Below are 24,148 nucleotides of genomic sequence, written 5' to 3'. Positions count from 1 at the left end.
ACACACATGAGGAAAGAGGAATCTAGTGTGAAAAACAGAGAAGACATAAGATGTGGTGAGTTAAATTGAAAGAACAGACGTAGATGTGAACACTGCAACAGAAAAATCAAAGAGGAATAAAATAGAAGAAAAATACACTCACTGTTAAATTTCTGGGAGAGGCAGGCCTTCTCCAGGGACAAAATCGTTCTCCAGAAGAAGAAATTTTGCAGAAGAAGAAAAAAAAAATCAATTCTTGAAGGGAGGGGGGAGTCCCACAGTGGGTAGATGTCTCTGCCTGCTAAATTCAGGCAAAAGTGATGAAGGAAAACAGTAGTTTCTACAGAAGGTTTAAAGTTACTGAAAAATGAGCAAAGTTCATGCACACGGCAACACCGGGCACAGGCTCAGCTACAGCTTTCCTCTCTTACTTCATGGGGATGAGGCAAATCTCCAGAGGTGGCTGGAGCCTTGTTGGCCATGACTGAATTGTCAGCCAGAAGCTGACCTCAGGGGTTGGAGTCTGCTCTGCATTGCTTCTGCACAGGCTGAGGCACTCCTGCTTACACCAGAGACAGAAAAATCCCCTTTTAATATGTAGTTCTTCCAAGATTCTGGCAAGGTAGGAGATAACCACAAATGTAACTACAGGTAACAATAAGGGGAGAGAGTAGCAGCCAGATGGATTAGTTAGATAGTTAGATAAAACTTTTACTCCTACCGCTGACATGGAGACACCCTATAACTAGAAGCAGGGAGCTTCTAATTTGCAGTAAGTCCGCTGATAAAACCCAGCATCATCAGAATGTAATCCAAACATCAAGTTCAGTTATAACAGAAATAATCTCTAGCCTTTCAAACTGGGCAACCTGTTCATGATCGTAGAATCATAGAATAGTCAAGGCTGGAAAGGACCTTAAGATCATCCAGTTCCAACCCCCCTGCCATGGGCAGGGACACCTCACACTAAACCATCTCACCCAAGGCTCTGTCCAACCCAGCCTTGAACACTGCCAGGGATGGAGCATTCACAACCTCCCTGGGCAACCCATTCCAGTGCCTCACCACCCTAACAGGAAAGAATTTCCTCCTTAGATCCAATCTAAACTTCCCTGTTTAAGTTTGAACCCGTTACCCCTTGTCCTATCACTACAGTCCCTAATGCAGAGTCCCTCCCCAGCATCCCTATAGGCCCCCTTCAGATACTGGAAGGCTGCTCTGAGGTCTCCACGCAGCCTTCTCTTCTCCAGGCTGAACAGCCCCAACTTTCTCAGCCTGTCTTCATACAGGAGGTGCTCCAGTCCCTGATCATCCTCGTGGCCTCCTCTGGACTTGTTCCAACAGTTCCATGTCCTTTTTATGTTGAGGACATCAGAACTGACAGCAAGTCAGGGGCTGCTCTGCAGCAATTCTCTGTCTGCTCTGCAGGTGTTTGTAAAACAGCCTCCACAACTCTGCTATGACAAGTGGGACCGCAGCCAGTGCGGGTCACATTCCCCCCTATGTGCCTACTGCTAATTTCATCGTCTTTCAATGTTGCTACAAACCTATCTCTAGAAGAACCTTAACACAGCAAGACTGAGGTTTCCCCTGTTCCCCCATAAAATAAAGAGATAAATGGTAAACTAATCCTGCTCTAAACTTCCCAAAACACACAGTTCAAGAGCGTTATCAGTTGTAACTGCCTCAAGAGTGCACATCTTAGAAATCTGTTGCTGTCTGTGCGACACATTTGTGGATTTATTTGACAAATTGTTGGGCTGGGTGATGCCACTACTTGTTTTTAGTTGGAAACCTAAGTCCATGCGTTCATATCAGACTGGGAGCTGATAATGTTAATTTTATTCAGTCCATTCACATAAATCTTCAGCAACACAATCCCATTGAGTATTACGAACCAGTTTAAAATAACAAGCAAGCACATTCTCATCTTGAAAGTGTAATTATTTCAAGGTAAAAGATTTGTTTTGTATACAGTAACAGGTAAGGCTTTAACTGTGTGGTTTTCTTGATGAGAAAAAGTATTTGGAAGAGCATCATTTGCATAGTTTTCTTTCCCAGAATACTCTTTTCTAGGGAGTTAGATCTATTGACCAGCAGGAAACAGGTTCACACTGGCTGACTCAAGGCTCTAATCGTTCTTGTACTGCCTGAAAAAGAATCAAAGCAAGAAAAATTTGGGATAAAATGATCAGAGAGCAGGCCCAGAATTGACCTTATGCTTGCAGATGGTACCAGAACCCCACGTGGCCCAGCGAGGACCTCTCCACTCCCAGCTCTGGAGGTGGTGGTGATGGGGGTACAGGGACAGAAGCTGCACACTCACAGCATTTCTTCCACACCGCAGAAACTTGCTAAAAGCAGCTGAGGTGTAAACATTGTTTCTCATGGTAAATGCAGCTGAGGAAACACCCTCCCCTGTCCTTATGAAGGAGGCAGCAGAACCTTACTTTACTTGGCATTTCTTACGAAAACTGGAGCCCCGGGTTATGATCTCATCTTTCCAGGCTGTCTAGATCCTTCTGAAGGACAGCACAGCACCCTAGGGTATCAGCCACTCCTCCCAGTGTATCGTCAGCAAACTTGCTGAGGAGGCACTCTATCCCTTCATCCAAGTTACTGATGAATAACTTAAACAAGACTGGACCTAGTACTGACCCCAAGGACCACCACTAGTTACACGTCTCCAACTAGACTGTGCCCCCGACCACAACCCTCTGAGACCCAGCATTCAGGCAGTTCTCAATCCACCTCATCATCTGCTTGTCCAGCCAGTGCTTCCGGAGCTTGCCCAGGGGGATGCCAAGGGAGACAGTGTCTAAAGCCTTGCTGAAGTCCACGGAGGAGTCTTTCATCAGCTCTCTGATTCATGTTGGAATTGTTCTCAAATCGTGCTTTTGAATAAAATTGACCTAAGGAACAGACACAAATTATTTTAAAATAGGAAAAACTCTGAAAATTGCTGTTCATTTAACCCAAATGACAGCTGTAGCGCCGAGAAAGCAGCTTGCTGCCCCAGGAAACAAACCAACATAACATTTCTAACACTTGGAAGCTCCCTCAGCAAGCTAAGAACATTCCTGTGTTTCAGCTGTGATCTGTTATCCCTAACACTCCTCCACAGAGAGATGCAGCCTCACTCTGATGGCTTTTCACAGGGTTTTGGGGGTTTAGAATATGCAACCTCTGTGTCTGTGAAGTTTTTGAAACAACTTCAGCTTCAGTGCCACCAGGATTTTTGAAGCTGGGATGCTCAGCACCAGCTGGCTTTCATTTTCTAACCCTGACTGCTTACGATTTAATGTCCATTATTTATAGTCCACTATTTGACATCAAGTGAATGTGCTGCATAAATTATGTCATTCCACAGCACTGTTGAGGTTAAGCCCAACTATTATTTTAGTCTTATTGTAACATATTCTAAACCAATCATAGTCAGTAGAAAAGTACTACGTTATGTTTCCAGCGTAAAACCTCCCCTCTTGGAGAGCAGGGCCCACTGTGCAGTGAGAGGTGATGTTAGACACCTGAAAAGAGCAAATTAAATATAAAGCCTCTCTGGAACCCCTGGAATTACAGCATTCCCTCTGCCTTGCCTGCCCACTGCTTTTCATAAGAGCTGGTCAGGACGCAGGGAAGTAAAGTCTGAATAAGGGCTTATGATGTGGCTGAACCCCCCATACACACCCAGTATTTTCATTTCAGGAGCTTAGTTACAAGACCACTCTGTGTACACACATCTGTAATGATACGTACCCAGAGCTCCACTGACTTTCTCAGAGAAACGGTCAGTGTTCAGGAAATGCAGCCCAAGGAAATCCTCTGGGAACTTTATGAGGGAAATTTTCACCGTGACTGTATCAGACAATGATGCTGTAACGCTCCTTTCCTTTTCAACTGAGATGCTCAGCCTGGGAAGGAAATAATGACATTATTTCCAAGAAGAAAATGAAGAACAATCTGCATTTGTTGTCTATAGATAGACATTCATTAATTAAAAGAATTTACGTACTATGTCTCCTTGCAATTGCATTTTTCATGATCAGTTGGCGATTATTTTTAAGCTGGAAAATATTAAGTGGCATGACCTTTTCTCTCTACGCTGCACAACTGATGTTTTTCATATCAGGTTACATACAAGTATACCAGAGAAAAACTTGTTGCTGATGAAAACACCTTATTATCCATAATGACAAGAAATACTTGGATGGAAAAAACCAAAATATTTTTCACCATTTTAATGAGACCAGATAAAATAATTCTATCTATTTTATCAACAAGTCCAATACTTTTCTCTTGGCTATTTCACAGGTTTTTTCAGACCTTGCCTTCCTTCTAAGCCATTCATTTTTTTTTGACCCAGGTGGGCTTGCAGAACACGCACATTCACTGCAGTTTTCTCCCCTGCAGACCAGGTTAGGTACAAACACCCCTGCGTATGCTGGTGTACAAAGCGCTGCAACTGCAAAGGTGCTGGTTTGAAGCAGGAGGATCATTCTGCTTGGCAGACAACAAACTAGAGAGGGGCAGAAACCCAACATGTCCCTGGCTCCATTTGGATTGCAAAAATAATCGAAAGTAGCTGGTTTAGGACTTCTGATATTGTCTAGAATGGGTTGTAAGGGAAGGAGTGCGGTGTGTCCTGTGCCCCACACTAACGGCAGATCCCCCCCGAGGTTTATTCCAGCAATGCAAAAAGCTGGTGGAACTAGTTACATTCTGCTCTTTCCTGTGGCAGTGAAGGATCCTGCTCTAATTAGTTTGACAATAAATTCTGCATTTAAAGTACTCTCTCCAGCAGCGGGCATTTAGTCACAGACAGCTATTCAAACACATTCTGCCTGTCCATAAACACGGTCAGCTGGCCAGATGTGAGCTGTTGCTAAAACAGAGGAGAAAAACCCCTTCAGCCTGTGTGGAGCCAGCTGATACATAAAAAGAGACAGTGAATGTCAAAGCCATCACTTCGCAGCGCTCACTCTGCAGCGGGAGGAACACAAAGGGTCTGGTGGCAGCTGGCATGGCAGTGGCACGGGGGCTGCGATGTGCCCCAGCGGGTCCTGTCCTTTGGAAGATGAATGTTCTGCCTGTGACGTCAAAGCAGAAAGGCAGGCTGAAAGTGCAGTGTCTGATTCTATTACACAGGCCTGGAGAATTCAAATCAAACCTTTTGTGCTCTCTGTATCTGAAGTGGAGGACTGTGAAGGTGCCCTACTTCCGCTCCTGATGAGTTACTCGTGGGACAGGACATTTGGAAGCACTTACTTGAAGCAAACATGAAAGCAGAGGCCTGGATGAAGAAAGATCTGTCAAGTCTGGGAAAGGACAGGGTGATGTTCCTTACCCCTGCATGGTGGCGGTGGCCGACTCTGTCCATGGCAGCCGAGTGCTCTCGTTGTTGTGGCGCAGGACGATTGCATCTGTAGAGACGTGGATTTGGGCGGGGGGATTCGCATAGTTGATTTCAAAGTGCACAAAGTGGTTTGTTCTGTCTCCAAGTTTCCCCGTCACAGTGAGCCCTTTAATGACATTAACAAAAAACTGTCAAGTGACTGTGCTTTAAGGTGTGAGTGATCTCCATAAAGCGGCTTCAGCTTTGCTGCTGAAACGCATCCGGGGTCTCAAACCTAGTTCTGGGAGGCACAGTACTGCAGGCTTCAGCTCCATGTGCCCCAAGACTGCCGTGGGGTCACCAGAGTCTGAGCACAGGACCACAGCAAACTGCAGTCTGTAAAGAGCATGCATCTTTCCATTAGCAGGTAGGATACATCCTAGGAAGCTCCAAAAGCTGGGCAGCAGAAAACCCTAAAGACCACGGCTGTGACACAAGCAGAAGGAGGTGACCATCAACTGGACCCGTGAGAAGTGCCCTCAGCTGTTGCACAGTGGAAGTTGATATTGCCTAACAGAAAGGAAAAATTAAGCACAGCCTCTTGGATCGCTGCAAGGCAGCAGGTGTCATATCATCCTTCACAAAAGGGGGTGACCCCCAAAACACCAACTACTCTCATAGACCAAAGTGATTCTCCTTGTCCTTGATATCAAGGGAATGGGGCTCACTCACCTTGCTCTGGATCTGACAGCAGGTGGATGGAGGGCTGGGCTTTTCCATCGGTATTTAAACAGACTATTTCATTTTGTTTGGGTGATTGGAGGAGAAGCTGTGAATGAACGTTGACTGAAAAGCCAGAAGAACAATGTTAGAATGCAAAGAAAACTCTAACCTGTGCCCTTTGGATGGGCACAGCAAAATTACATAGTCAATTCATACCTAAACCACTAGTTTTAACCTCTATAGAATAGAATGATTAAAATCAACATAGTAATGATTATTGAAGAGCAGACCCAGGCACAGCACCTTGATATGAATGAAAAGAACAGATTTTTAAACTTAGGGTTTAGTAAAGTCAATGAGCTCTTAAAAAAGCCAAGGTTGAAGATAACCAATGCAATATAATGTATGTCCTTGTGCCAGAGAGGCTTTCTCATGGGATATTTTTCACTTATGTGGAAAGAACTAGCCAAGGTTTGCTTGAAGGTAAAAGGGTTTTTCATAGAGTTGATGCAGTCAGAAAAAAAATAGACGAAAACCTGTACATTACAGTCACATTAATTATTACAAAGGAACCAGTATATTCAGTACTCACCAACAGGTTGTGCTCTCATTCTTTTTCTTTGCCTGCCAACTGAAATACTTAAAATTATTCTGTTATGAATAGTAATTTCTCCTTATTATGATGTTTATTAATTCTTCTTAATAAGAAGAGTTTGATGAAACATTTTCCTTTAAGTTGGCTAATTCACCAGGAAGAACACTATGACAGAAGCCTTTACAGCAGAGCTCTTCACCGACTTCTATGGAGAGCTTTGCTTCAAACAGGGTGTACCAATGGGGAAAAAAAGCACAACATCCAATGCCTGCTTCTCATAGGATCAACACTGGGACATGCCCAGCCTGAGCTGCAGGAGGGTTTAGAGCTGTGTTTTTAACAGCTACCACATTGAACCCAGCGCACCCACCCCAGCTCCTCTTGGCACACAACTGTGAATAACTACCTACTGACAACAGCTTCTTGTTGCTGCCAGATTGGGGCTCAGAGCGCCATCGACCTGAAATAAAAGGTTTTTCCAATGTTTGGTTGGTCTGGGGCCATGCCTTGCATCTCCCTCCCCACCCTTTAACACAGGGAATCTCCCATTAGTTGCCCACTGGCTTTTTTGGATACAGCTACAGGTGCGAACGTGAGGATCCTATGCAGGAGAGCAGAGAGCGCAAGCTCTGCACTATGGGAGCTTATGGAGATGCTGAGCTCTGCCTGCAGCACGCTGGGACTTCCCCCTTGCAGGACAGGCATTGCCATTGTGCCCCACACTGGCTTCACATGGCGAACCCCGGGATGGTAAATAGTACTTTTTTGTTGATGTCCATTTCCTTCATAGATCACAGAATGGTTTGGGTTGGAAAGGACCTTAAGATCATCTAGTTCCAGCCCCTCTGCCGTGGGCAGGGATGCCTTCACCCTAGACCATGCTGCCCAAGGCTCTATCCAGCTTACTAGCATATGCTTTTCCGGGTCTTTTACATTTATTTTCAAGAGTGAGTCATACTGATGGTTTTATTTCTGAAAAAGGACCAGATTGTTTCCCTGAAAAGGGACCAAGATTGTTTTCAAAAGCTTGCAGTTAATTATAAAATATCTGCAGACCGAAATACATATAATAAAACCTCAACTGTGTATCAAGTGGGCATCCACTATCAAAGCGTATTTATTAAAGGAATGTTGCTATCAACCTACATACTAAATGAACTTTATAACATTACTCTGAATATAAACAAATGAGAAGCACTTACCAGGAAGTGATGCACTCCTCAGTTTGTAAGCATCTGGAGAAAGAAAAGAGTACCTGTATTTTATCCATGATCATATTACATACCCTATGGGACTGTTTCAAACACCAAATCTGTAATTCTCCAGCTGCCTTCCTTTCCCACCTATAAAAGCATTGCCATTATGATATCATAGCTGAGATTATCAGATTAATTATGCTGGAAGTCATTTATAGTCAAACAGATCTATTATTTCCAGAAAGAGAGAAAAGCATTGACCTAAATCACCCTCAGAACTCATTCCAAAATATCTTGAGCTTAATTTTCTGATAGATGCTTGGCACACAGCAGGAAGAAGCAGGAGCATCATCAGCACCATTCACTTGAAGAACTACTTATCCTCATAAGTAAAGACAATTTTGACCTTACAGACTTTCTGAATGGAAGATTTTCTCCCTTTGACCATGTTATCCACCCAAACCCCACACAGACCGTGGCAGTCATTGCTTACGTTTTGCTTCATATATTATTTTAAATCTCAGCTAATCCCCCCTATAAACAAACACAAGCTTCTTTTTTTTAATTTCATTAGAGACTATTATGGAAATATGCTACTGGAAAAAGAAAACATTTACCTCCTACTGGAACAGTGTTGCGCTTCTCATTATCTAACACAAAGAAAAGGAACAGGTTAGTGTCATACAGTCAACAGTGAATTACTTTACCAATGTGCGAACCGGAAAACTGGGACAAGCAGGTGTTGGGCTTCAGGAGATGAGATTTTTGTGTGTTAAAGGCAGACAGAGCACTTGCAAGTGGTGACATGCTTTCCTCCCCTGCATTCACTTTTCTACTTTAATGCAACAGTGGCAGTGGCAGGAATGCTGAGTACCAGCTGTTCAATTACTTTTAATTAATATTTAAACAAACTATTTTCCATTTCAACCAGAGTGCCCATTTCACCACTTCACCTTTTAAAACAACTCCTGTATGTTTTATCTGGAAGGATGCTAGTCCCTGAAATCCTGCCTCCAATGGGGCTTATTACTGTGTCCTATCACTAGAAAATGAACTATACTGGAGGTCAACAACAAATCCTCAATAACAGCAGCATATTTCAAGGGGACTGTTTTATGCCTCATTTACCAGCTTCAGTGGGTTTGTTCGCCAGGCCTGTCTGCTCTTGGTCAGCTGGTTTGGTGACCACCATGGAAGTGAGGGGTGTAACAAAGCTGTACCGCAGAGACAGCTCCAACGCTTGAGCCTCCAGGGTTTTCTGGTCCTCTTCTTGTGCTGAAATACTAAAGTCTGTGTTAATAATGAAGAAATAACATAGAGACTATGAGCAGCTCATCTTCAGATTCTTTTTCATATTCATATCATGTATTTCAGAGTAATGTCAAGAAGAATATTTTCTATTACATTTTCGTGGGTGTATATACATCTATATACACACATTTAATGATACAGGGCTGTCATAAACTGAAAGGCACCTCATGTCCCTCATACAGGCATGTAGTGTTCTTCCAGTATACTGTGTTTTTACTACTATCTACAGAAATATTTCGTTGTGGTTCTTTCATTTGTATTTTGAGTTAGAAATTCGTAATAGGAAGCATGAAGACACTCACGATTTTTCCAGCAGCTGCTGAATGGTTAAGTAAGCCCACAGTCTCTCTATGAAATTTCCAAAGATGTAACTTTGATTTTGAAATACTTGCTCCTTCTCTTTGACATTTGTTTCTTCTTTAAGAGTCAAGTCACTAGAATGCTAAAGTGGGAGAAAACTGACTGTCAAAAGAAGAGTTGCAGATTTCTGTTAAAATCACATTATTAGACTTCAAATAGCATCTTCCAGTACCAAAGTGCCCTTTTTGTCCTTCAATTTTGTCCTTTCCCATTGAAAAATGCAACTCCAAACTACCAAAGCAGCATGTATTTTGGATCTATGTTTATGAACTTGAAACAGTGTTGAAAAAAAGAAGGTAATGAAATTGTTCTATTTCATTATTTTTGAGATGAATAATTCATATTTCCTTCTTTATTCTAAAAATACAAGCCAGTTCCTAAAAACGCTTGAAAGGCCAAAATAGTATAGTTTTGAAAGGATTAAAATTACCGTTTGCTTATTTGTGGATATACTGCAAGGTTTTTATTTCGCAGTAAATTCAGGAGAAGAAAATTGCTGGAATTCTCAAGCATTTTCCCCAAATGGGAAAGCAGCACAGTGCCCAAATGCAGAGAACACGTACTGCACACAGAAGACTTCCTCAAGTCTTCTAGTGAACTATAAAAGACAGAAGGGTTATACATTTTTCGCAGTTAGTAAACCAAGCACTTACTGACTGAGCTTTGATTTCGACTGGCAAAAGATCAAGCTCATTGCTAATTTTCCCAGATACAACAATTTCAGATCCTTCAAAAAACAGCTTGAAATCGTTCTTTGTTAATCCCTCGATGGCATTTTCTGGATACTGCATTTCAATTTTCTTTAGTATTGGGGTAGCCACTTCTTGATAAAACCCCTAAAGAGAAGCAGAGAGTGCACACATGACTGCAAAATTATGCAAAACAATATACTGAATGTCTAAAACCCCTTTAAAAAGAAGGGAACAAAGCTTTTCCTTCAGCAGTGTGGGACTGCTGCTAGGAAAAACCCCATACGTATTTCTTCAGCACACCTTCTGTAACCAGGCTTGAGATGCCATATGAACACTTTACATAGGAATTCAGATATCCAACCAGGATGCCCATCCTGTTCAGTCAGGTGTTTTGCTTTAGCCCCTTTGAAATCTGATTTCTTTTAAACTTGACTAATCCTGAGGATGAATCCTTCTCCTTCTGGACTGGGGCTCGCATGAAGCAAATCCAGGCAAAAGAGGTGGAACTGGCTTCCCACAAAAGAGAACATTATAACAGCTCTCCAAATGGACAGGAAAGATCCAGGCTGGTGGTATTGCAGAGCCAGTTTGCCTGTACGTGCCTCAGACTACCTGCTGAGTTTTAGGGAAACCATAGGAAACAGCTTCCAACGGTGGAGCTTCAAGGGGTTTAGAATAGGATCCAAGACCAGATGTTTTCTCAGCATCACGTCCCCTGGACAATCGGTTTTTTTTGCAGAGGTACAGAAATGTGTGAGCTCCCAGGTTTGTCCAAACACATTTGAGGATGACCTGAATCGTGGTTAGGGTACAAACCCTCAGATGCTCCCAGACTGCTTCCCTCCCTCCCCAGAATCACCAGATAAACTAGACTCCAGCTCTCTATCTCAGAAAATATTCGAAGACACAAGCCATAGCTGATAAATGTTTTCTTTGCCATATTCCTTAGTCCTGACCTGGAGCTGCAAGGCTGCATCAGCATTTTCATATATACGACGTGCTATTCCCCCATTGCTTAGGGCCATTTTCTCCAGGAACTTGTAACTGACATCAAACCCGAAGCCAAGGCAGAAGAGAGCATATTTCCCATTGACTGCTTTCTGGATGTTTTCTTGAATAACTTCCACATTACTCTCACCTGGAATTGAAACAAAAATGTACACTTGTTTGGTTGGGGTTTTAAAAAGTAGAAGACAGCGGCAGGTTTAACGGAAAACTCTTCCTAAAGCCTTTTAGAAATTATTCAGAATAAAGTCTTGAAAATATATGGGCTAGAATTCCAGTAATTGAGTTGAAGATGAAAGCATCGCTCTGCATACGGAGTGCCAGAACCTCATTCTCCCCCCTTAATGACTTTTACTAACTCCTACTTATGTTGTCATGAGTAAGTGCAAAATATTTTACAAGATTCTGGGGGCCAGAGGAGGTTTTTAGGACAAAAGGGACACACTCTGCAAACCAACAGAGCAAGGGATGGAAACACTCGATCAAGCATTGGGAAGACAAGCACCATCCATGAAAATCATGCGCATCAATTCAGAGATTGTATGGAGAGCTTCTCTGTCAGCACTTCCAGGCAGGAGCTGCCTGCAGCAGTATTATGGGAGCAGCTCAGACTTTTTCCCTTTCAGCCTGCCTTACCAAGGAAGGCAATGCACGCAATAACGCTGCGTGCGTTCACCTGGCACTCCACACTGGCCTGATTTCCAGCCAGCTTGTGGATGTGTGATGTGCCTGGGGATACCTGAGACTCACGGTGGCTGTGCTGAGTAGGCAGCACCATGAGATGAATTATATCTAACAAGAAAACCCGAAACAAATAAACTGACCCCAAGCCAGTAAGGATCACATGATGTGAAAGGCAGAATGATCTTCTTAGAAGGCTTACAACCGAATTGGTATGACTGGACTAGAAGAGATACTGGTTGCCACACAGAACTTAGATCAGCTTCTGTTCAGAACAAGCGATGTTTGTGCCATTGCATTGGGAGTTACTGTTTATTTAATGCAACGTTTTTATCTCAACCCTCTGTTTGTGCTATCACAGCTAATTACTAGTTAAGAGCTAGACGTGAAAAAGAATATAAAACAAGAGACCCTTTAAAATATCTCAAGTTTGGGTCAAGGAGGGTGAAAAAGCATAAGCAATACCTCTCAAACGGGACCAGACATAATATATGCAAAATGTCCATGTGTTTGCTCTGGCTGTATTTTACTTTCACGTTTCAGCTGTGCCTGGAGTATCTCCAACAATTCCTTCAAGTTTATAAACTGGGAAGTCAATGGTATTTACCAAAACTGTTCCCAGCTAAATGACATGTAGTCATGGGTGGGCACTTCCTACAGCCCTTGCCATAGCCCTGTCACAATCATCCTCTCTGGAACGACCCAGCCTGCTTATAACAAAGCTCTTTTGAAGCATAAGCTACATCTACCACGCTGGGATGCAAGTGTAAAAGATGTAACGAATCCAGGAGAGAAAGGGCTGAGCTAGTATTTACTCACCAGAAGTGGGCTGGCCATCCGTCAGCAAAATTATCATGGAGACACTCCGTTCCGGCAGCCCCTCAGCTTTCTCCAGCCCACTCACAGCAGTCAGCAGGGCATGATTGATATCTGTGCCTATAATGAGAAAGCAAGCATGGCTCACCTGCAAAGATCATCACCTGAAGAAATCAGTGCATTTCATCCACAGAGGCCCTGCACACCTATCTAAAGTTTTCTGCAGGAAGCAATCCTTCAGAGAGATGAGGATTCGGGGCTTCAGCCTACTCGGCTTAATTATGGTGTATTATATTGCAGTGACAATGGTTGAGTATTCTTTTGGGATTGTTTTCCACACATATGTCATGGGAAATACAAACGTGTCTAGAGCCATTAGAAAGTGCTTAAATAAATACACTGTCATCTGTCAACCCACGTTTCAGAACCGCCTCTTAGTCTTATTTGAGAAGTCAAAGGAAAGAGCTGTGCGCAGATGGCTTTGGTGCTGGTCACACCTGGGATAAAAAACCCCTACGTAAATACCAATAGCATAACATTAACAGGAGATGGAGCCTTTAGATGTGCTTAAAACTAAATAAAACAGAGCGCACCGAGTTGTGCAGCACTTGAAATGCTTCATGCCTATTGTGACTGGTTTGTTTCTGTAGTGTGGCTTACACAGGTGTATGACTTCGGATGCATTTTATTTTGCAAGGGGACCCTTGATATTTAAAAAAAAATTAAAATAAAATAAATAGCAAATCGTTGTCAAATATTGACTGAATTGCCGTTTTCCTGTAGGAAAAAAAAAAGGTACTATTGGGAAATCTTCCAGCCACCTCTGTTCTAAAAATCTGAAACAAAACTTTGTGGCTTGTATGGCTCATAGATCTGATGCAACTGTCTCTCTTTATCCTTATCACAATGTAGTCACCAATCTGTCCACTCCCATGTCCAGTCTTTCTCTCCCACTCTTAAGCATTAAAATACTCACTTGCTTTGTGAACCCTGATGGCAGCTCTGTGCCAGTATACAATTCATAAGAACACTTGTTTTCTAAGCAATACGTTACGTTGGGTGACAGGCTGTGGTTACAAGCATCTAGGTGGTGCCTTGTACCTCCACTAGCAGACAGAGTTTGCACAAATCCTGCAGCACTCGCCACGTTCTCTGCAGTGGCTGGCAGCAAAGAGCTCTTCCACTCCACCACTTTGCTGTTAAAGGTGACAAAGCTGAAATGATCTTCTGGGCGGAGGTCCTGTAAGATCTTCAGCAGGGCATCCCTAGTCTGTTCCAAGGAGAAAACAGTCACTTAGAACATTACTACTTGTCTGTCAGAACCAGGACTGGAATTGCTGTGTCATAAGGGGGTTTCCCAGCAGTACTATTTGAGATGCAGCCCAATGCTCTTACGCAGTCGCAATGGCATTTTCCAGGTTGAGACCACCAGAAGTGTCTGATTCACTTAACTTGCAGACACAGAGACACCCATGAGGGCTGTAGTGGACTCGTCTGCTCCCTAGCAAAGCTACATGCAGAGTCATCAAGAAAGGGAAACCAGACAACTGGATTCTTTAAAATTCATTTTAAAAAATCAGAAATTATTATTCTGCAAAGAAACAGGAAAATTGCTCTCTGCCTTGATGTCTGCTCTCTGCCTTGTGAGAGCAGCCGTATCAGAAAAGTGTTGCTCTTTAATAGCCCAAATCTGCTCACGCATATTTTCAAGTGTTTCTCTCTGTCTGAGAATGTTGCTGTCTACAAAACCAGTGTGTATTTCTGAAGTGAGATTCACAGCCACTTCCTCCAAAGGCTGCTCAGTGTGACCGGCACAAGCAGAGATCAGTACTTTGAGGTACATTACCTGTTCAATTTTTCTGCCTGCCATGGAGCCACTTCGATCTATAACAAAGATGACATTTTTGGGAAACACTGGCATTTCTTGGGGTGCAAAGTAATGCACAAAATACCCGTTGACAATCTGAAATACAGAATGGGAAATCATGAATGAAATTCCATCTAACTAACTAAATATTGCATCTTCAGATTCTGGCATAGCCAGAAGGGGGGATGCATGCTCAGCATTCTGTTCTTCTAGATAAGCTCAAATCAAAGAAATACTAAAATATATTTCCTAGCTGGAAGCAAGACAATCTGTAGAAAGCAGATTACAAGAGAACAGTGCATGTATGTATTATACACCTCTGCCATACGTATATCTGCATTATCACTGTATGTTACTTCTTCATTATCACCTATGAGCACATCTCTGCTCACTGACTGACTGCCATCTTTTAGCACATCCATGCATCCTTCATTAGTGAAACGGTATGCAAAAGAGTGCACTTTATTCCCCAGGATATGCATTGGTCCATAAATATTTTTAAGTTCCTGGCCTCTTTAGCTGTGCCTCAGTTGTCACAAAAAATAAATCAAGCAGTCATTTCAATAGTTACATCAAGCACATCCCTCTAAACTTCATTTACAAGAAGCTACAAATACACCTTAGATCAGCCAAAATAATAAAAATAAATGTAGAGGGACATCTATATGGAGTAGATTTGGTATGGAATCAAAATTTGAAAGCCTGATTCTTTCTTTTTTCATGGATGACCCATTCCTGCATTGTGCCTGGTGTCGCTGGGGATTTACTGACTATGGCTATCAGTTCCTGCAGACCCTGGATTAACGGAAAGAGCTTTTCCTGTCACTCCTGGTGTTTCAAAGTAACTGTTGCTGGTTTTCTGATTGCACTTCGCATTCAGACATATCTGTGATCTGAAAACGTTTGTATTTCTATTGCTTTTTCACCTGTATATCACCTGCAGCGGCATCCCTCTTAACATCGTAACGCACAACAAAATCACCATTGAGGAGGGTTTCATCAAATTCAGGGTTCATCTTCTGTTGATCCACAGTCGGCTTAAATAAAACATGAGCCTGCGAGCAATCAGGAAAAAAAAAAAGATTTAAAGCAACGCATCTTAAAGCTGCCCCCGGCAGCAACGTCTGGCAGCGGCTGCTTTACCTTGGTTTCGTTCTGCACTTTGGTGAGCGCCTTCGTTAACTCGTTTGTCATGAACGTGCTGTCTGCCTCCAAGAAGCGTATGCCCTGTGGCTCGAAGACGTGCACATCAATCTGCCGGGGGAGAAGCCGGCATCAGCGCCGGGAGGGACCACGGCCGTGCCGCCTGCCCGGCCCTCGCGGGAGGACAGCTCACCTGGAAGTGCTTCACGAGCTGCTTGGGTCGGACCTTGATGAGCAGCTCGAACTTCCCCAGCTGCCGCTTCAACAGCTCCTCGTACGTCAGCTCAAAAGTGACTTTGCTGGCAGCTGCGATGCCGACAGACACGTGGAACTGCTCCAGCTTTCTGCCTGTGATTCTGCAGGGGCAAGCAGAGCTTTACCTGCTGAAGGGAAGGGTTGCTCGTGGTGGCCGGAGTTTGTGACCTGTGCTAAGTAACGGCCAAGGGGCCGCATGGAATAATAGAAAAGTAGCAGTAAATCCTGTTCATCACATAAAGACTTTTCACATTGCCTGCAGTGCTGTATACATCGCATACATCACAACAGCACGCCACGGCTGCTGCACAGGCAAGCTGAGAAGTGAAGCAGAAGTAAAGCAGACTGGGATCAAGGAGAACTGGGAATGAATACATGGGGAAGCACAGATTAAATGTGTCCCAAAAGCCTGACGTCTGCTCAAGTACCATGGTGTCCTGTGCTTGCAGGGAAGCAGGCTCAATGACTGAGCATCATCCCAAGACCAGCAAGGTGCTCCTGCGTGATGGCAAGTCCCAGAGGAACGCTAAATAGTGACACCTCCCACTGAAGCCCATTGCAGTATCAGACATAAATCATATACATGTGTGAACATAAATATATATATATACACACACACACACACAGAGTCCCTCCCAACAAGAACCCAAGGCTGCTTTTCACATTTATCTCTATCACATTAAATCCTGGCTCCCCCAGCTGAAGGAGAAGCCAAGGAAGGGCATTGGAGCAGGATTACTCAGGGCAGCAACATACCTGACAAGGCCGGCGCTCTGCCCGTGTGAGACTGCGCTGTCATACTCCTTTTGAGCAGAAGCTTTTTCCTTTATTATTCCTGGGTATACTTTACCATCGATGGACCTGTTTGGTTGCCATAAAAACCAATTAATATTAGGAAAGCAAGGAGAGGAGTGCTGCATTTCATAGCCCTCGGGGCATGAGCAAGGGGTACTGTTTGGCTCCCACATCCCACCCCATCCAGAAGGATGTCAGTAGCTACGACCACAACACAGCCCTCCTCCTTGCAGGGTCTCGGGGAGGCTGGAGCAGGAGGAACACCACCACTGAGCATGTTTGTCATCCACCGTGTGGCAGCAGCAGCCTTGCCCTCTCTACCTTATAGAATCATAGAACAGATAGGGCTGGAAAGGACTTCTGCTGCCTGCTGCTTTGCCACACAGAGCGTTTTGTGCGGGATGCTCCAGAGCTCAGCTCATTGTGCTCTTTTCTCAGCACCCCCTGAGAAAAAAGGGTAAAAGCACCCCCAGTCCCCAGAGCTGCCTCCTTCACACCACCGGTAAGGACTGGGCCTACATGGAGAAGTTGGTGATGAAGGCTGTCTTGGGTAACTCCACTTCAAAGGTGGCCTCTCTGGACTCATTAGCTCGGTTGACGATTTTGCTGGTGATGAGGGTGCGAGCGAATCGTGATGTGACCTTGCAGTCCACGTGGAGGCTGTAGATTTCAATAGCATGCTGGGAAAAAAGGAAACCAGGCTGAAACAGGACCAAAGGGTTTGCTCCTAGCAGCCCTTACCCAGGTGATGTTACTGGAAAAGTCTGATGAAAGAATGAACCGCACAAGGTCCAGCTGGAACTGGGGAGGGTGAATTGTTCGTGTCCAGGCCGGCCATCTGCTCGTTCACATCTCTGCAGCTGCAGCCATGGAAAATCTGCAGCTATGCCTGCCTGTTGTTCCACAGAAGGCTTCTGTCGAGCCCTTTTCTGTGGTCTTCTCTCCTTGGGCTACTCTGCAGTAGCTGCTGTGTCACCACGATACACTAACCCTAACCCTAACCCTAAACCTCAGGAAAATCAGATGCCTCTAAGCATTCGATCCACGGGAAGAGACCTGATGGCATTTTATGCAACTGATTATTTGCTCTCCCAGCTGTTGACTTTGCTGCATGTTTTTCAGCTTGGTGCCTTGTGTCACACACGATGTGAGGAGGTCGAAACCCTGTGTGGGCCTCCAACCTCCCGCTGGTTGCACAAGCAGGGATGCCCTTTGAGCCCTTGTGTTTCTCCTGGTCTGGTGCTTCGTGACGCTCCGAGAAGGGGACTGTCCTGGAGCTGCCTGGAAACACTCCACAGGGAGGCTGGAGTGGGAACTGCCCCTGTAAACACCCTCCTTTTGCCTTTAGGATGTCTGCTTTAAAAGCCCTACCTGTGTTTCAGCAGTGACACTAAGAAGGGTTGATCTGGACATCACCAGCCTCATAATAGCCCAATAGTAAAATAAAAAGGCTCAGCATCAGAACAGTTCACACTTCTGTTTTTACTTTTCTAGCTTCACACATCTTTCGGATGACCAGCTGAGCTTTGGTTGTTTTGATAATGCACCTCCTGTGCTTGCTTGCTAACTAATAGCATCCACAAGCACCTTCTTGAAGCTGAAACTCAGAAGCTTGATCAGGCTAAACACGGTCAGTGAGTACCTGGGCATCAAGGCAGGAGGTGGCATAGCCGACGCCATGTGAATAATGGATGGCTGTTTCTCTTTTCATTGTATGCTGCCAGAGTACACTCCACCTCCTGCTGCCTACCGACAACCCAGGACAACGGAATTAGCCCCCAGAATATTCCCTGAGAGAACAGTTTCTGATCCTGGCAGTGTGGGTGCCTCCCCCTGCCCACCCCCAGCTGGAATCCTCCCTGCCTGGGCTGGGGCTGTCTCTCCCAGGAGCGTCCCTTCCCGAAGGCTTTCTGAGCACCTCTGCTCGCGTTTGCTGCCCCGCCATGCGCAAACCTGGCACCCCCACGACCTGCCCCTGCCTCGCAGAAACCTGCCTGCATTTACACCCTCCTGAATAGGCGCGATGGAAGTACGAGCCTTCCGACATAAGGCTTCCTCTGTTTCTCTAACAATCTAAAGGGCCTTAAGAGGACCCAAAGCTCTAAAATCACACCACCGTAAACCTAACGCTCCACAGGTGCAGCCACCAGAGGAGATACCTGCATTACCTGGCCAGCTACCACAAAACGATGGATCACCACATGAGCAAAGAAGATATTGTCAAAAAGAAATAAAATACAGCAAATACCTTTTGAGCAATAGTTTCTGCTAACACTACGAGTGAGGAAAAGACCATCAATGCGAGCAATGTCCTCTCCTCCATTTTGGAAAGACCAGATTTTCAAATGAAAACTCGTTTGGGCTTAATCAGTTAATGAGTAACTCGTGCTTGGGGATAAGATGTAGGCTCTGAAGAGACCCAGAAACTTAATATTTACATGTTAAACATAGGTAAAACTTGGACTAGGTTAACGTTTATTTGTCCAGCAGACTTTGCCGTTAAACAATAGAATTTGAATGTTTCATAAAGCATAAGGTTAAGAAAACCTTACGTTTTCTTTCTAAACTTCAGTCTCAGTGCGGGATGTGAGACCCAAGGCAGATGAACCGGGCTGTGCAACCACGAGCAGTTTTGCACGCATGAATCTCTACCGTATCCAGGAGTACCAGTTTGAGAGGGCACATCCTTTGTGTTACCTCAAACACACTGGGGCTTTGGAGACTGCTAATACGTGCAACATTTCTGTGAGGTTTTACAGCTGGTGACTTCCACGAGCCTCATGTCTCACTGCCCAACCGGGGGTACAGAGCAGCCCTCTTCAAACACCCTTTTTTGCCTCCTCTGGCAAGCCATGATCCCTGTTTGTCAACTAGCAAAGCCAGCTGTGCTTTGTCTTCAGCTAAGCAGTAAAAAGAAAGTAATCAACCCTGGGCTCCCCGAGTCACTGCCTGTACATACCTGTGGGTAAGGGTACAAAAGACACAAAGCACCCAAAACCAAGCGCAACGACAGCCATGCACAGCAGCACAGCTGGCCTTGTCCAGCCCTAACACAGCTTCAGCGTGTCCAAGCAGGGATTCTGCAATGCTGCCCTTAACCCATGCGCTCAGTGGGGCTGTTTGCGTGGAAGATTAGTGCTGAGAGACCTCTGCACCTGAATGTACATGGAAACTGAGTGGGATTACTCTTTTCATCCCCTATTTTATAATGAAATCTCCATCCAGCAGGGACCTGAAGTGGGGCTTGGCTTGCAGCCCTACAAAAAGGAGCTGTCTTCCAAGTCCAACTTTGTACACAAGTAATTATGGGCTCTGTTATATTAACAATTCCTGAAATACATGCTCACTCACGTGGTGGTTAGGTAGCCTGCTACACAGGATAGCTCATGTAACTACGAAGAAGATACTTCATCTGAATAGCTGTAATTCCTACCTATGCTACAAAGCATTTGAAACACGTTGTGGGGACATGAGGCAGTGGGAAAAACCGAGCCTAGGCAGAAGCCACTTCAAAAGTTCCTCTGAGCTCTACAACTGGGGAAATCAAGCTGAGAAATGGGGACCAGGGAGAAAATTGTCACAAGCCATTCCTGCACCACATGCCTGGAACTTGCTTGTGTCATCGGGAAGCTTTCAGCAGCCTTCAGTTGTCCGTTCAGTCCCAATGCAAGAAAACAATGTTTGAAATACTGCAAATATCAACAGGGCAGGAAAGGAACGTCCCCTAGGGCTGCAGGCTCAGAGGATCCTGTATGCATTTACACGAACACACGTATACAGGTACCTTAACGTGCAACCAGCTGGTGCTGTGGAGAGATGCAGTCTGGAAAGGCCCGTTCTTCCCTCAGTCCTGAGCAGATGAGGGCTGAGTCCTGCCCTCCCTCCACGATTTCCCTCCCTGTCTGCCATGTGCTGGCAGCTCCAGGCTAGCAGACAGCCCTTTCTCAACTACACCTGCTCTTTGTCCACGCAAAACCACTTTTCCATATTGCTTCTTTGACCTTATTCCCCCCCACCCTTATAACTCCATGGTGGATGATGCCATTAATTGTGCTAAATAAACACAAATGTCCTGTGGAAATACATGCATCTGTGTTTGGTTCATTGCCATTTTACAGACAAAGTGCCCAGGTGGAGAGCATGCTTCTCGTGGCCTCGGATTTGCAAGGAGATGCTAGCGCAGGGCTCAGTAATTTATTTGTTTGACAGTCACTTACAAGTTCACCATAGTCTGTTGAACACAGCCTGGTCTTACAACACTTGTGCTTTAAGTAAGTCTTTAACAAATAAACCACCCTTCTTTCAGACAGACTGTTGGTATGCAGATACCATACTGCTTATAGCAGGGTGTGTAAATAGGTATATCTGAACAGAGACAAAACTGCTCTGCATTTGATTCATTTCTACAACTTTGAGTCTTTAATCCCTTAAAGCACACTGGATTACACGCTTAGTGGCCTAAGATCCCCAAGAGCCAAAGCCTTAGCTTTAATTAAGTGGATCTGTCATCAGTTCTCTAATACCCACATGTAAAACCACACGGCCGTTACAGAGCTGTTTTAACTGCGCAGCTTTAGGCTGCGTGGTCAGCCCTGCCCTGCTCGTGGGTTCATGTTCCTGTGCAAACCACCACTAGCGGCTGTCCCCGCTGCTGTGCAGTGCCCACTGCTGCTGGCACACGGGGCACCAGCCCCATGGCACACAGCGTGTCTTACTGAAGAGAATGAACATGCTCTAAAGTGACTTCAGGTCACCCTGGAGGAAGGATCTAAATCCACTGTGGGAACAGGAGAGTCTTTTGACTGCAAAATCACTTAAAAACTCAAACCCGGGGGCTTTGTTCAGATACTTCTCTGTCACTGATTCTTGTTAAGAAAATGAGGGGAAAAATGAAGAAAACACATTTTCCATGTTTGGACTTACTAGATTTGCAAGGCTGAAGAAAAAGATAACAGGCAGCTTCGTGTATTTGTTCCTCTCACCTACAACCATCTCCTGTCCTCCCAAAGCAGCCAGTAACCTCCAGTGCAGCAGCCAGGCTGGGGACAGAGGGGATTCCTGCAGTTCATGCAGGAGAGCATGGACTTGTCTGTCACAAGTCGGGATCAGCTGTCTCAGGGATACACTTTAACCTCCAACGCATATTTTTCAGAGGAGGCCCCTATTAAAGGACAAAACCCAAAATGAAATGCCTAGTCCTGAGCACTCACTGTCACACTGGGAAGCATCACCCGCTATTGAACCTGAGGACATCCTGGAAATAAAGCTGTCTGCCAAATCCCTGTTCCTGGCAGGTGATAACTTCCTTTGCTTCCCTGCTGTGTCTGTGGGACACAGGTTTCTGTGCAGCACCAGCATACCCTAAAGCCAGCTCTGAATCACAGCACGCCCCTCTCCTGCCACCCAAATTCGCAATACCAAGTCACTTGTCTCCTACAGAAAAAAGCAACAACATTTTGTCCCCCTCTTCCCTCTCCATAATTTTCCTAATTATTAAACAACCTCCTGCCAACCTCTCATCACAGATTAATTAAGGAGTCTTTGTTAAACCTGCAGCAGAGGTAGATTTAGTGCTCCGAGGGTGGGAACTACCTTCAAAGCTCTAGGAGAGTCTTTGCCGAAGGAAAACCCTGCGCTGAGGTACCTGTGAAGTGCCCAGAGCCCACAGAGAAATAGCATCCAGCAAAGAGAGGAGGCAGGGTCTTGGTAGATGCTGCAAATAATTATCTTTGAAATAGACAAAACGGGGCAGGGCAATGCACCAGCAATAGCTTCATATTTTTGAGGACACTTCCCCCTTAAACCCAGAGGATTTACTGCTTCCTTAGAATCATAGAAAAGGACGGGAAAGGACCTTAAGATCATCCAGTTCCAACCCCCCTGCCATGGGCAGGGACACCTCACACTAAGCCATCTCACCCAAGGCCTCATCCAGCCTGGCCTTGAACACCTCCAGCGATGGAGCATTCACAACCTCCCTGGGCAACCCATTCCAGTGCCTCACCACCCTCACAGGAAAGAATTTCCTCCTTAGATCCAATCTAAACTTCCCCTGTTTCAGTTTGAACCCGTTACCCCTTGTCCTGTCACTACAGTCCCTAATGAAGAGTCCCTCCCCAGCATCCCTATAGGCCCCCTTCAGATACTGGAAGGCTGCTCTGAGGTCTCCACGCAGCCTTCTCTTCTCCAGGCTGAACAGCCCCAACTTCCTCACCCTGTTTTCATACAGGAGGTGCTCCAGCCCCTGATCATCCTCGTGGCCTCCTCTGGACTTGTTCCAACAGTTCCATGTCCTTTTTATGTTGAGGACACCAGAACTGCACACAATGCTCCAGGTGAGGTCTCACAAGAGCAGAGCAGAGGGGCAGGACCATGTGAGGCCCATTTCCCAGTCTCTCTGGGAGCTTCGTGGACATTGGCGTGTTTCATCCATCAGGTGTTCGGGACACAAAAGACAAACACAAAATACTTCACAGTGCACAGAGCCTTCCGATATCACTTTTACCTCTTAACCAGGTGTAGCCTGTACAAACTTACAGTAAGCCCTAAAGTAAAGCATCACTTACCCTGCCAGGGACTCGGGGTGTGTGAAAAGCACGCCAGGTGCCGAGAAAGCAGAAGATCATCCGTGTCTGAGCAAAGATCCAGCAGTGAAGTCACTCCATTTTGTAACCTCAGAGGCAAGCAGATTTGATGTTTAATGCAGCAAACCCAGATGTGGGGTTAAGGCTGCGGTCTGTGTGATGCCCTTTAACCGGCTCCTCCTCAGCCCCTCCTTGGTGTGAAGCTCTTGCTCTGCCGCCGTGCACCCGGGTGGTTATTTCTGTGTTTGACAGGCCAGATGAGAGCTTGCAATGCCAAAGCAGCCACACCATCAATGTAAGCCTAAATGTGAGGGTGAAAGGCAGGGACCCAGAGGTGGAGTGCAAGCTGGATCATTTATTGCAATGGTTACACAGTATTTATATGCTTCCAAGCACTTAGCCAAGCACATCTGGGTTTGCCTTGTGGTTACATCAGGTGAAAGGTCTAGAAACCCTCTTTCCAGTTCCAACACCTTCCAAGCACCAGTCAGGGACGGGTCACTCCTAACTGCCTGCTGTAGCTCCTCCTTCCCATGGTCTCTGACAGTTTTGATGCGTTCCAAGCCCCACACCTAAAGTGAGATCAGTCACCACACCGTGCCACGTTGTGTCCAACATCTTTTTATTAAACCATTATGGCAAACACCACTTAATACATAGAAAGAAAGCATGTAATAAAAATGGATATGGAAGTTACAGCCTTTGGCACATGTCTATTCCCTACTTAATGACTTACAGTAGGAATTAGCTACTTCGGTCTGCAGTGACTTCAGTGTAAGGGGCAGAAATGTGGGGACAGGTCACAACAACAACA

General features: G+C 45.1%; 1 protein-coding gene across 1 annotated transcript; it reads right to left on the bottom strand.

Annotated features, from left to right (window-relative positions):
* Nucleotides 1-1,806: 1,806 nt before the first annotated feature.
* Nucleotides 1,807-19,148, bottom strand: ITIH4 (inter-alpha-trypsin inhibitor heavy chain 4). Its single transcript, XM_057407745.1, is given in 23 exon segments — nucleotides 1,807-2,092; nucleotides 2,095-2,130; nucleotides 2,737-2,891; nucleotides 3,736-3,890; nucleotides 5,324-5,498; nucleotides 6,044-6,157; nucleotides 6,627-6,665; nucleotides 7,036-7,089; nucleotides 7,832-7,864; nucleotides 8,443-8,475; nucleotides 8,954-9,108; nucleotides 9,439-9,578; nucleotides 10,150-10,332; nucleotides 11,145-11,326; nucleotides 12,694-12,810; nucleotides 13,792-13,960; nucleotides 14,537-14,653; nucleotides 15,484-15,612; nucleotides 15,701-15,811; nucleotides 15,894-16,056; nucleotides 16,712-16,816; nucleotides 17,270-17,430; nucleotides 18,999-19,148. Coding segments are annotated over 23 exon segments (2,628 nt in total). The 5' UTR covers nucleotides 19,074-19,148; the 3' UTR covers nucleotides 1,807-2,065.
* Between the last annotated feature and the right edge of the window lie 5,000 nt (nucleotides 19,149-24,148).

Source organism: Pezoporus wallicus, unplaced genomic scaffold (genome assembly GCF_028554395.1).
Source record: "Pezoporus wallicus isolate ANWC-B61680 ecotype Strahan unplaced genomic scaffold, APGP_CSIRO_Pwel_v1 contig_3568, whole genome shotgun sequence".
Classification (NCBI taxonomy): domain Eukaryota; kingdom Metazoa; phylum Chordata; class Aves; order Psittaciformes; family Psittacidae; genus Pezoporus; species Pezoporus wallicus.
Note: the sequence above shows the minus strand (reverse complement) of the source record. Positions and strands in the feature narration are given on the sequence as shown.